Source organism: Dipodomys merriami, unplaced genomic scaffold (genome assembly GCF_024711535.1).
Source record: "Dipodomys merriami isolate MVZ:Mamm:240054 unplaced genomic scaffold, mDipMer1.0.p SCAF_52, whole genome shotgun sequence".
Lineage (NCBI taxonomy): Eukaryota > Metazoa > Chordata > Mammalia > Rodentia > Heteromyidae > Dipodomys > Dipodomys merriami.
In genome coordinates, this window is record NW_027206091.1 from 5,467,647 (window position 1) to 5,481,076 (window position 13,430).

The following is a 13,430-nucleotide window of genomic DNA, read 5'->3' on the forward strand; positions in this document are numbered from 1 at the left end:
TCAGCCCTTGCCATGGCTACCCAACTTAGTGTTTGTGGGGCCAGGGGCCTTAGGGAGACAAAAGCCTTGTCTCCCAGTAGCAGAGGTGGTGGCTCAGGCCCAATGCCACCCCAGAACTGTAGCCCCACTTTCGGTTTTCTGCCTATAGAGCAAGAGGGGGCCCAGCCGAGGGAGGGGCACCCCTGAATACCACAGAATGGCTTAGTCACCCTGGAAGCCCCTGTGGGGAGCAAAGGTTTCTGGGGTGAAGGTCCAGCTGGCACAGCATCACCCACAGTTGGGCAGGGGTCTGGAATCATCTCCAGGGTAGCTTGGATGGCCAGGCCCAGGCTGCTAATCAAGCTCCTCTTTGCCCCACGTTTCTGGGGTGAATGTCACCTTTCAAGCCGCTTTGGGGGGCACACAGGCTCTGTGGGGGCCAGGGCTTAACGCCAGAATTAGCCCGGCTGGTTCTGGGGAAGGAAGCCCAGGGGGCTGCTAAGTAGCCCACTCGCCAGCCTGCCTAGGACTCTGAGGACCCCTTAGAGTCTGAGCACCAGACAAGGCTGGGGGGGCAGTGCACCGGCCATGGGGCAGCCGGTGGCAGTCCCCATGACACCGCCTTGCCAAGTTCAGTCTCATGGTGCAACCTGAGAAGCAGGCTGACCTGCACACTGCTGCGGGAGGGGAAGCCTGGGGACTCTATGTCTCATGGTGAGAGGCTGTGCTATGCTCTAAGTTGGATCATGGGCCATATGGAGGTGCAGATGAGGGTGAGGGGTTGCTGCTCCCAGGTAGTGTCTGGCCCTGGGCCCTGGGGGCCTGGGAGATGCCCGGATCTATCCATGCGGCCAGCTAGGGAGCCTAGCCTGTGCACCCACCCCAGCCTGCAGGGTCCTAGGTCAAACAACTTTCCTAGGAGCCTGGCTACTGCACAGGCCTGAGATGAGTCCAGCTATGCTTGGCTCCTGTTTGGAGCCATTTTGGGCACACAGCTTGGCTGGCCTGGTCTGCATTCTAGAAAGCCCCACTTACTCTGATGATGGTTGCTGTTTCCCTCCTTCCCCAGCCTCTGATGCTGCCTAGGTCAGACAGGTCACAGGGGGCTGTGGCACTAGTCGCTCCTGGACAATTGCTGTGCCACCAGAGCTAGCCTGCCATACTTTCCAGGGGATTATCCTGGGGTTACAGGCCTTGTCTGGAGGGCCAACTTTCTTTTCTTTTGGTTGTAGGGTTTGAACTCTGGGCCTGGGTGCTGTCCCTGAGCTCTTTTGCTGAAGGCTACTTCTCTACCGCTTGAACCACAGCACCACTCCTGGTTTTTTTGTTGGTTTTTTTTGGGTCCGGTCGTGGGGCCTGAACTCTGGGCCTGGGCACTGTCCCTCAGCTCTTCAGCTCAAGGCTAGCACTCTACCACTTGAGCCACAGCGCCACTTCTGGCTTTTTTCTTTTTGCTTATGTGGTGCTGAGGAATCGAACCCAGGGCCTCAGGCATGCAAGGCAAGCGCTCTACCACTGAGCCACCTTCCCAGCCACATCTGGTGGTTTTTTGGAAGGTAAGAGTCTCAGGACTTTCCTGCTCAGGCTGGCTTTGAATCATGATCCTCAGATCTCAGCCTCCTGAGTAGCTAGGATTATAGGCATGAGCCACTGGCACCAGACCACTTCTGGCTTTTTTGGTGATGAATTGGAGATGAGTCTCATGGATCCTGGCTCTGAACTAGGATCCTCAGGCCTCAGCCTCCTGAGTAATAGGATTACGGGTGTGAGACCCCAGCGCCTGTCCAGGCGACCTTTATATTCTTGAAGCTTCCTGTTGGACCTGTGCCTAGCCCGAGACACCTCATTCTCTGGGTCTTAGCACTTAAGTGGCTCCCTCCTTGGAGATCCAGCCACTGTCCCTTGCGGTCACATGCTTTTCCTCAACTCTCAGGTTCTTCCATAGACCTGCCCACTTATTTCTCCCATCTCCCCCACCCCAAGATAACCAGTGCCCCGCCCAAGCTCAGCCTGGTAAAGCTGAGTACCCCTCAGGTCTGCTCATTCACGGGCTAAGGTTCTACAGACCTCCCCTCCCCACCCCCAGTTAACTCCCAACTTCCTACTTAGGCTGCAGGGGCCTTCTGGAGTCACTAAAGGGGAGCCCCAGGAAATGCAGCTCGTTTCACTTCCATGGCGGGGGGGGGGGGGGGGGGGGGGGAGGGGGCTGAGGCCTTGGCTGGGCGTCAGCAGAGGGAGGAGTCAGGTATAAATCACACCGCGGTGGCTCTCATGGGGGCCGTCCCTGCGCCTTGTGTGCTGCCCCAGCAGCCCCCATGGCGCCTCCGGTCCCCTCCTCTGCGGACCCTCAGGGAGGCCCGTGCGGCTCTTGGCCAGGAGCAGAGTTGCTGCCTGTGTGTGGTTAGGGTTGTGGCTGCCATTAAATCTCCAGCAACTTGGCCCCAGCCTCTGGCGCGGGTGGTGGTTGCGACACCCACGGCTGCGAGGGTCACGTGAGTATGTGAAGGTCACTGACCTCGAGCTTGGGCTGCTGGTGGGCACAGGCTGGGGTCCCCCTACCTCCCAACTGGCCTCAGGCCCTCCTCCCATCCCCGCAGCTGAGGTCTTGGGTACTAGTATCCTGGCACAACCTATACTGCCTGTGTGGATGAATGCCACGCGGGGCCTTGTGCCGGGTGCCTGTGGCTCACACCTGTCATCCTTAGTTACCCGGGAGGCTGAGATCTGAGGATCTCAGTTTGAAACCAGCCTGGGCAGAAAAGTCTGTGAGACTCTTATCTCTGCTACTCAGAAAAAGTTGGAAATGGCTCAAGTTGGTAGAGGGCTAGCCTTGAGCAAAAGCAGCTCAGGGACAGTGCTCAGGCCCTGAGTTCAAGTCCCAGGACTGGCATCGAAAAAAGGAAAGAACCTGGGCCTTGGCCACGTTGTTCTTCCTGCAGCTAGTCCAGACTTCCCGGAAGCTTCTCTCAAACCTGGGCCTACTTGGGAATATGGCACAGATGGCCGAGGGCAAATGCCTAGGGCCCTTGGCTGGCTTCCATCTGTGGGGAAGCAGCCTTGCTGGGGATGGGCACCTGCAGGCTCAGAGCGACACGAGCCCCAGGTGCGCCACACAGCCCGCTGGCGGCCCCCTGCTGCGCTCCTGTGCCCGCCCGGCCCCCTTGGGCGGTGCTCTTACTGTGCGCCAGCTCCAGCCTCAGCAGCATCCATCACAGCCCCGAGGCTTCCTGCCCGGAGTGTGACAGCCCCGGGGGCTCCCACGCCACAGCCAAGCCGGGAAGGCAGCAGAGGCCCCCACAGCCCCGCTTCCAGACAAAGAGCTCACTTCATCTGTGGACGATAGCCCTCGGGGGACAGATGACTGAGAGCCAAGCTTGGGGGGGTGGGGGTTCAGGAGGGGCTGCTCAGGGCCTGGGTTCCAGGGGCTGCAGGAAAATTTCTTGGCAGGCCCAGCTGGGGTGGAGCCCAGGGGCTTCCAGCTCAACCCAACTTGCTCACCCTCCTCCCCCCCCCCCCCCCCGCCTGCTGCCAGGGCCCTGAGGACCCCCTCACCCTTGCAGGAGAGCAGGAAGTAGTGGCCATCAGTGCTTCGGACAGCTCATGGCAAAGAAGGTCTCTCCCGCACCCCTTGGCAGAGCGCCCTGAAGGAGTATGTGGGGGCAGGGAGGCCAGGGGGTTGGCCTCCATGCTGAATCCTCCCTGTCCTGGCTCCTGCCCCAGCGGGCACCCAACTTACATCTCTGCATGGCATGCTGCCAAACTCCCTGTGTTCCTCTTTTTTTGTTGTTGTTGGTCGTGGGGCCTGAACTCTGGGCCTGGGCGCTGTCCCTCAGCTCTTCAGCTCAAGGCTAGCGCTCTACCACTTGAGCCACAGTGCCACTTCCAGTTTTCTAGTGCTTTTATTAGAGATAAGAGTCTCATGGACTTTCCTGCCTGGGCTGGCTTTGAACTATGATCCTCAGATCTCAGCCTCCTGAGAAGCTAGGGTTATAGGCGTGAGCCACTGGTGCCCAGCCTCACTGACTCTTAATGGGGGCAGCCAGTGGAAAATGCAGCCAGGCGTTCCTGCCTGGGTCGCCAGGAAAGGTGACCCACCCAGGTCCACAGAAGGCAGGCGCTGCTGCCCAACCCCCCACAACAGGCCAATTCTGGGGTCCCCTCCTCTGGCTTCACATGGGCAAGGGCAGAGGGGTGCTGAATGTCGCGCCAAACTACATGGGTAGCCAGGTGCCTGGGTGGCTCACGCCTGTCATCCTAGCTACTCAGGATGCTGAGATCTGAGGATGGAGCTTGGGCAGGAAAGTCTGAGACTCTTACCTCCATTTAACCACCAAAAGCCAGAAGTAGAGCTGTGGTTCAAACAGTAGTGTTAGCCAAGGGACCCACACAAAAAAGAAAGAAGCTCTATGTGGCACTGACCTGGGTGGCAGCCAGGATGGGGGCCGGGACGGAGGGGATGCTCTGGGCGCCAGGCATGGGGTAGCTGGGAGGCTTGGGTGATCGCAGGTGGCATGTGGGGACCTGGGTGTAGGCCACACGGTGGCAGGGCTTCTAGGGATGGCCGTGCAGCTGTGGCTGGCTCAGACATGGGGCTCGGCTCACTCTGCTGGATGGGGGACTTCCCAGCTCCCCTCACAATGGCTGGGGGTGGCATGGTCCCCCTGACACTAAAGCAGCATGACCCTGGATTCAACCTGGCTAGAAGCCAGTGCCCATGGGGGGGCGGGAGGGGAGAGAGCATTCCCGGGTACTGCAGCTGCAGCCTGGCCAGCCCCCTTTCTGCTCACCAGCGCCTCATCTGGCCAGGCTCAGCACAACAGGAAGGACATCCTCCCTGTGCCCACCCAACCTGCATTCAACCCCACCCCCCCAGCCCTATTTTGTATTCTGATCATTTTCATTTCTGCCTTTCCCCTGGGCGCTGCTCTGTGACTTTCTGCTTGCTTTTATTTACATTTCCCTCGAGGGTCACAGGAAGCAGCCTGCCAGTCTCAGCAGGGTGTTTATCTTGGCCCAGTTACTGGGCCCACAAACGGGGGAGGAGGGTGCTTCCGAGAGGACGGGCAGGGGGTTGCTGGCCATGGCCACCTCCGTGCTATGGGGTGACAACAAGACTCCAACAGCTGGACAACAGCTGTGGGCATAGGCCTCCTGACCCCCAGCCCTGTGATCAGATGGAGTCTGGCTGTGCCCTGGGGGACCTCAAGAGGCCACGCTTTGGCAGCACAGGTGGTTCAGTGTGGGGTACGGGGTACAGTGGAGGGCTCCCCCTCCCCCCCACTCCTCAGAAGCAGAATCAAGGCCCAGCAACAGGCTCCCTGGGCCAGCAGAGAAGCCCACAAGTAGGGAGCACCTCAGATATCTGCAGGGACTGGTCATTTGAGCTCGGTTGTTGCTACAGCTAGGTCTAATGCTAGGTCCCAGGAGTCAGGGGATCCGGTGTCCTCCATCTTCCTTAGTGCAGAGGGGGCCAAGGGCCTGGCCACTTTCTGGGGGTTGCTGGACAGGGTCTTTGTGCCAGCCAGGAGACCACCTATACAGAGGAGCCATGGAGCTCTTGCCCAAGCCCCAGCGTGTTTCTTACAGCCAGGGCTTGGCCGCTCCCAGGCTCAAGGTGGCCAGGTATGAGCAAGGCCAGTCTCTAAAGCCTGGCATTTTGAAACTAGCAGAGGACCTGAGAGAGATGCCAGCTTCCCAAAGCCAGCTGCCAAACTTCCCTCCAAATAGCACCTGTGAGCTGGGCTCCAGTGGCTCATACCTGTCATCCTAGCTACTTAGGATGCTAACATTTGAGGATCATGGTTCATAGCCAGCCCAGGCAGGAAAGCCTCTGAGACTTACCTCCAATGAACTACCTACCAAAAAGCTAGAAGTGGATCTGTTACTGAAGTGATAGGGCCCTAGTCTTGAGCAAAAAGGCTCAGGGACAGCATCCAGGAACCTGGGTTCAAGCCCCAGGACAGGCACAAAATAAAGGTAAGAAAGAATGCAAAGGTCCCTAACACACTGCACATGGTCCCAACTCTGTCGCCCTCTGGCATCACGCACAGACCAGCACGTGAACATCCAGGTTCTGGCTCTTTCTTCTTGTGCATGGGTTGTTTCTTGGGGTTGCGTCCCCCTGTGAGGGTCTGTTGTCCCCAGCGTATGTCCTGGGGACTGACTGCTCCTATAAACACTATGCTACTCCTACTTCCCCCTCCCCACTTGGTGCTTGAACTCAGGGTCTAGGCGCCAGCCCTTAGCTTTTTCACTCAAGTCTGGTGCTTTACCACTTGCGCCACAGCTCCACTTCCAGCTTGTTTTCTTGCACAATTGGAATAACAGTCTCACAGATCTTTCTCCCCAGGTTGGCTTTAAACCTGATTCTCAGAGCTCAGCCTCCCGAGAAGCTAGGATTACAAGTGTTGAGTGTCTGCACCCAGTTGCACTGCCACTTTTAAAGAGGGTGACCCACCTGAGATGCTGCGGCCCTGCGGCTGTACCCCTCAGGAGCATGTTTAATCTCAGGATTTCCTCTTTTATCTTCCTTTCAGGGCAGGTCTGAGTTCCTGTTCTTGAACTTGCCTGTCATGCACACTCTGATTCCGGGGCTGTGGGCTGTGGCCTGGGCCTCACATTGCCTCCTGTCCCCAGTACTCCCCGCCCCCCTCCCCCCCCCACCCCCCCTCCCATCCCGGCTGTCTCCCCTGCCAGCTCTTTAGCTTCTGTGGGGAACCTGGGGATGAAACCAGGGCCACACATAAAGGCCTGCCCACACTGTGCCACCTCTGGAGACGACAGATCTGAGGTCCCCTGCAAACCAGCACTTTGGCCTGCGCTTGTGGCTGTGGGGCCACAAGGGCTGGGCGGCCAAATGCTGAGCCAGCAAGTTCTGGAGGCCAGAGGCCACATCCTGGGGCTTTACAGTCCTGGGGCTCAGGATCTTCTTTTTTAAAATCAAGGTTCCACAGAGCCACCACAGTTCCACCGCTTAGGAACTCCATGTCCAGCCTTCAGCCCAGGGCCCCAAGGGGACCCAGAACATGAAGAGAGACTTGGACACAGCCAGCACTGTGCTGGCCTTTCAGCAAAGGGCAGATGCCAGGGACAGGGCTAGCTGAGCCCTCCTGGCATGGCCCTGGGCTTGGGGCCAGCTGGGGACCTGAGAAGACTGAGGGGCTGGAGAGGCATGGGAGCGGGCAGCTGAGTTGGGCCAGGCCTAGGGCTGTCTGGATCAAGGGCTTCTCTACTTTGGGGCCCCGTGGTGTTCTCTCTTCTGAAGCAGAGACCCCTATATGGCTTATGGAGGGTGCTTGGCTCTCTCCAGCCTGCCTTAGGGCCCAGAGGGCACAGGAAGCAAAGGCGGGCGTCACCAGGTGCTCCTGGCTTTCCAACTTTTGGTAGGTTCTGGGCAGAAGAGTGCGGTGGGGATGTATCTGACTCCAGCCGGATGACTCCAGGTAGAAAGGGGAGCCCTCCCCCAGCTCGGGTGAACCCTAAATCTCAGATGTCTCTGCTCCGGCCCTGCCTGACCATCCTTTCCCACATCTGTGGATCTGTGACAGCACCCAATGGCCGTGCCTCGGTGGGACTGGTAGGCATGGGGAGAGGGGAAAGTTGTCCCCACCAGAGCAGCCAAGCTAAGCATTAAGCATGGCCAGGGGGGGCCTAGGAGCCACGTGTCCCCAGTGGGCTTAGGGCAAAGCCATGCTCGGGCTGTAAGGAAGCCAAGGCTTTCAGGATACCATGTGTTGTCATGAAGACAAGGCCTTGTCCCCCCACCCACCCCCTCACACCTGGACCCCACATCTCAGCCTGATGGACCTAAGGTCCCTGAAGCAGGCCAGAATCTAGCCCTGCTGGAGGGACACTGCTGGTGTGAATGTTCAGGGTCATGGCACCTCTGTGGGCCGGGGGGAGGTACACCAGTGGAAGCTGGCTACTAAAGGCCAGAGGACAGGCAACAAGCTGGCTCCTAGCTACCTATTGAGAGAGTTGGGTCTGAGCTGAGACTCATTTCCACCTTGGCGGCTGGGACAAATGACCACGACAGAGAACTTAAGTGCCAGGCAGCATCATTCAGCTCAGTTTCTCTAGGCTGCATACAGATGAGAAAAGAGCCATCCAGGGGAGAAGCTTCCTGCCTAGAGTCTAACCAGATGCCAGCATCCAAAGCTGGCCAGACTTTTCCTGAGGTGGGGTCTGCTTTGGGACAGGTCTGGGGACACGCTGGTGTCCCGGTGATGGGTGTGGGTAGAGGGATGTGCTGAGAGGTGGCCAGATGTGACATGGGGGTCAAGCAATCAGGCCCAGGCACTGCTATTTTGTGTGTGTGTGTGTGCTGGTCCCGGAGCTTGACCTCAGGACCTAGGTGCTGTCCCTGAGCTTTTTTTTTTTTTTCTCAAGGGTAATGCTCTACCACTTGAGCCACAGCTCCACTTCCAGCTTTTTTGGGTGCTTTTTAAAATTGGAGATAAGTCTCAAGGGCTTTCCTGCCCAAATTTGCTTTGAACTGTGACCCTCAGATCTCAGCCTCCTGAGCAGCTAGATTTACAGGCATGAGCCACTGGTGCCTGGCTCAGGGGCCGTGTCTGACTGGTGGCCAGCCCTGCAGTTCTAGGAGTGACCCAGAGGATCTGAAGCCATTAGGGATCTCACTGGGTCCATGATGGGGAAGAGATGTGAACCACAGAAGGCAGGACCACTTCGAGCAGCCACAGTGCCTTAGTGCTTCCCCTAGCCAGCTTCTGGCTAGCTCCCCTCGCCTGCTCCTCACCTGGCTTCATGGTGCTCATGACAGCCCGGCAGCTCCGCAGCACTGCGTTGTAGATGGCCTTTTGGTCCTCAGTGAACTTGCCGTTGGCAGGAAAGGAACAGGTGATGTCGGAAGCGAAGCAGTAATACTCTCCACCCATGTCAAACAAGCTGTGGGGGAAAAGAGAGCAAGAAGTGGGGGGTGGGGAGAGTTACTCAAGGGCACCAGCTCCCCCTTACTCCTCCCACTTCCTTCGCACCTCACACTCCAGGGCAACTTTCTTGGGCCTGGCGTATGGAGGGAGCAGAGGCCGCCCCATCTGGAGATGTGAACAGCAAAGGCAGTTCAATCCTATGGCTTCCCCCCACCCCCGGCCCCATGGGGTGTGAGGAGCAAAGAAACCCAGGGCCATCCTGAAAGACCTCCATCTGTCCTCACGAGTGAGGGTGGTACAGGGCTCTTGCCAGTCCCAGGGCTGGCCAAGGGGGCTGGGGTCACCTTCCCTGGCCTGGCCTCAGTAGCTCTTCTGTCAGGCCTCATGTGGAGACTCAGGAAGGGCGGACAGGTGCTATCTGCCTATGTAAGATGATGGCCCTCCAGGTCTGCCATGTACCTGGCCAGGCAGAGGCAGTGCTCACAGACAGAGGGAAGGAAGAAGGAGCTGGCAGGAGCCTGGGGAGTTTGCACAGGGCCCAGCAGACAACACGGACTGAGCTGCAGAATCTGTTGTCCACATACCGGGAGTGTCTGGCTGGCACCTCTGGTGCTGATCTAGCTTGGGGTCCCCCCAGAAGGGGGAACCTTGACATCTCTCCCCGAGATGGGACACCCTTGTCCTCCAGGGTCTGAGAAAGGTCACCTCAGGCCCATTGAGGCTTTGCCAGGGTCTGGCTGGATGGTGCTGCCACCTGACCCCCTTGCCCTATGCACTTAGCAGTTCAGGGGGAGCCAGGCAGACAGAAGGGAGTATGGTGAGCATGCGTGGTAGGAGGGATGTGTGGGAGGGAGGATGGGAGAGGCCCAGGAGCCAGCAGAGGCAGGGCAATGGGGAAGCCAGCCACGGCTGCTGAGTCAGGATGGTAATGGAACCACTCCTCTGGACGCCCCGTGACAGGGCCCCTGGCACAGCAGAGGTTGATGGGTCCTCTGGTCAAGGGCAGATAAGAACCCCCCCTTCTTTTTTTTTTTGCCAGGCATGGGGCCTGAACTCTGGGCCTGGGCACTGTCCCTCAGCTCAGCTCTTCAGCTCAAGGCTAGCTCTCTACCACTTGAGCCACAGCACTACTTCCAGTTTTTCTGCTTATGTGGTGCTGAGGAATGGAACCCAGAGCCTCAGGCATGCAAGGCGAGCACTCTACCACTGAGCCACCTTCCCAGCCGGAAAAACCGGGAGAGAGCAAGGGAAAGGATGACTGACACTGTCCAAAAAGAAATGTCCTCATTACCTGACATGTCACTATAACCCCTCTGTCCATCACCTTTAGAGTAACAAGAAAATATAAAAATTTCAAATGAAAGAATCCTTTTTATTCTTGGTGCCAGTGCTGGAATTTGAACTCAGGACTAGGGTTCTATCTCTTAGCTTAGCTTTCTTTTTGCTCAGTGCTGGTGCTCTACCACTTGAACCACAATTCTACTTCTGGGGGGTTTTTTTTGGCTGTTTTATTGGAGGTAAGATTCTCACTGACTTTTTGGCCTGGGCTGGTTCTGCATCTCAATCCTCAGATCTCAGCCTCCTGAGTAGATAAAGATTACCAATGCCCGACTTCAGATTAGGAATCTTGCCCTGCTCATTCTGTGGCGAATGAGATGGGGCACAGAGCGGCCTGCTGTTCCCCAAGTAGGCCAGGGTGAGGCCTGGGTGCAGCCCCCCACCCAGGCAAGAATGGGGGAGGGGCCCTAAGCAGCCCACCCAGTCCTTTGATGGGATCATGGTCGAATCATGATACTGATGGGACCAAAATGGCTAGGGGATGGTGGTCCAGCCTCTATGGGGCAGGGGGGTGTCTGCTCAGGCAGACGCGAGGTGGGACCTGCCTGCTCGCACTGTCTGAGCCCTGCTCTGCTTGGAGTCCGGCTCCGGCTTGGGTTTCCCCTGGGGGTCCCTCTGCAGCCACATATCCTGGCCAAGCCGAGCCCCTGGGCACCGCTGTGGCTTCTTTTACAAGGGCCTCTCACCCAAATCCAACTGCAGGGAAAACCACAGGCATTCCAGAAGCTGCCTGTGTGCTGGCCTCTGGGGTAAGGGGTGGGACTCTGGCGGAGTGCGAGGAGGAGCGGGGCGGTGGCCACGTGGCCAGCTAGCAGCGGCAGCAGCCACACCAGAGCAGCAGGTCGGAAAGGTAGAGCGCCAGTGTTTAGGCTCCCCAGACGCTTTTGCTGAACTCCAAAGTCCTCCGCGGGGCACTGGGTTATCTCCTGTCTTTTCGGATTGCACAATACCCTGGGCAGTGTCAACAGTGCACACCTCAGGTGACTCTCAGTGTCCCCACTAGCAGGACAGGGAGGCTGGGGTTGGGTCAAACTCTTGGGGGGGAGGGGGAGAGCAGGGGAGACCTTATTTGAAGCAGATCCAGGGGGACCTGGCCTCAGTTGCATGTGACTCACCACAGCTCAGTTATACAAGGAAACAGACTCTAAAGCACACACGGCCAGGCACCTGCCTGGGGCCAGAAGCTGTCCATACATTTGCTCCCACATGCAGTATTAGCCCCTAAAAGCGGTCCAGAGGGTGGGACATAGCTAAGCCTGGAACTGAAGAGAAACTGAGGCTCTGAACATGGGTCTAGCAATGCCTACAGCTGCAGGGAAGAGAAGCCACTCAGAGCCCAGCAATGAGCTCTCATCCTGGCTCTGGCCTTCAGCCTTTGGGGCCTCAGCTTTGCCATCTTTAAAATGGGGACACTGCCCCTAGTGGCTGGTATGTGTCCTCTCAGGGCCAGGCCGCAGCGGAGACAGGGCTGCACTAGGGGTCTTGGCCTAGTTTTGCCTGGGAAAGCAGAACGTTCTCATTTGGGCTCCCTAGAGTCAACAAAGGAAAATTCTCTGTGGTTTGATGGTTTAGAACATCCAAGAATGGCCTGGGCAGACAGGACAGAGCCAGGAGAGAGAGAGAAGGGCGGGGGGAGAGTGTTAGATTCTTTGGGAACACAAAGCTCTATCGCACTACGCTGATCTAAAAGACCAGAAATTGGGAACTTTTTTTTTTTTTTTTTTAAATCAGGAAGCCCACAGAACACACCAAATATTGGACTCACCTAGAACAGCACAAAATAAGACACATCAGGTACAGATCAGACTGACCCAAGTTCAAACCTTTCTCAGTAAGGAAATGTGGGGTGGGATGTGCTTGGATTTTTTTCAGCCTTTACCTCCAAGATCTTAGCCACGTGTGTGTGTGTGTGTGTGTGTGTGTGTGTCTGTGTCTGTGTCTGTGTGTGTGTCTGTGTGTGTGTGTGTGTGTGTGTGTGTGTGTGTGTGTGTGTGTGTGTGTGTGGGTCCTGAGGCTTGAACTCAGGACCTGGGTGCTGTCACTGAGCTTTTCCGGTCACAGCTAACGCTCTGTCACTTAAGCTCTACTTCCAGCCTTCTGTTAGTTAATTGGAGGTAAGAGTCTTACAGACTTTGCTACCCAGGCAGACTTCAAACTGGGATCCCCAGATCTCAGCCTCCAGAATAGCTAGGATGACAGGCGTGAGCCACGAGCACCCAGCTTCAGTTGCCTTTTGTTGTTGTTGTTGGTATTATTTTTTTTAACCATCCATGTCCTGGAGAAGGAAGTTCAGACCCAGCCCCGTCAGCTTCATCCTGGCTCAGTGACACTCGGGCAAGGGCTTGAGTCTATTTTTGGGTTCTTAGTTCCCTATCTTTTTCTGTCTTGTTTGAAATCTCCCTCCGAGTTTCTTCACACGTAAGTGATTCTGATTCAGGACACTTGGAATCTAGGGACAAAAGCCATGGTGTTTATAAATCATCTCCCCGCACTCCTGTCTACTGGCTCCAGCGATCCTCTGCAGGCAGAGTGACAATGGAGAATTCCATCATGCTTGGCTCAGGGAAAAAACGCAAGATCCCTTCTTTTCTGGCTGCCTGGGGACACCCACCAGGGACACTACCCATCGCTGGCCGAGAGGATGTGTGTCATAATTTGAGACATCTGGGGAAGAGGCTCACATGTCGCCCAGCAATATGCTGGAGTCTCGATCCCCCCCCCCGCCCCCCGCCCCCAGCGTGTGTTCCTACAAACTGTATTTCTGGCTGAGATGACAGGCTCTTCCGGGAAGCTTTTGGCCTGGGCTACCTGCCACGATTGGCCCACCCAGACCCTCCCTGGGTCTCCCCCTCTCCCCTCCCTCAGCACCCATCACCCCCTGCAGGGACGGGCCAGCCCACAGGCAGAAGGCCTCCCAGAGAAATGCTGCCATTTGTTTTGTTTTGTTTTGTTTTAAATACAAGGGCCGCTTTGTCCTCTGGCTTGTAGCTTTGTTTTAACCAACTGAGCATAAGGCGTTGACTCTTAGCCGCTTCTCACCCAGCACTGACATCTCACACACGCGTGTGTCCAGAACAGCAGAAGCAATGCAAAACTGTGCTGACATTCATTTGTGTTCTAGGCCGGGGTGGGGTTTTCTGACTTCTCCCAGATCTCAGCAGGAGGTAGAAAGCCCACAGGGGAGGGGGGGGGTCACTTGTATCTATGGATTGCAGCGAGCTG

General features: G+C 57.0%; 1 protein-coding gene across 1 annotated transcript in view; it reads right to left on the bottom strand.

The window, feature by feature from the left end:
- Pepd (peptidase D) overlaps positions 1 to 13,430 on the bottom strand; it is a 90,986-nt gene that overhangs the window by 3,661 nt on the left and 73,895 nt on the right. Inside the window, exon 12 of the mRNA XM_069998567.1 lies at positions 8,738 to 8,886. Coding sequence (XP_069854668.1) covers positions 8,738 to 8,886 — 149 coding nt within the window. The remainder of the gene's footprint in view (positions 1 to 8,737; positions 8,887 to 13,430) is intronic.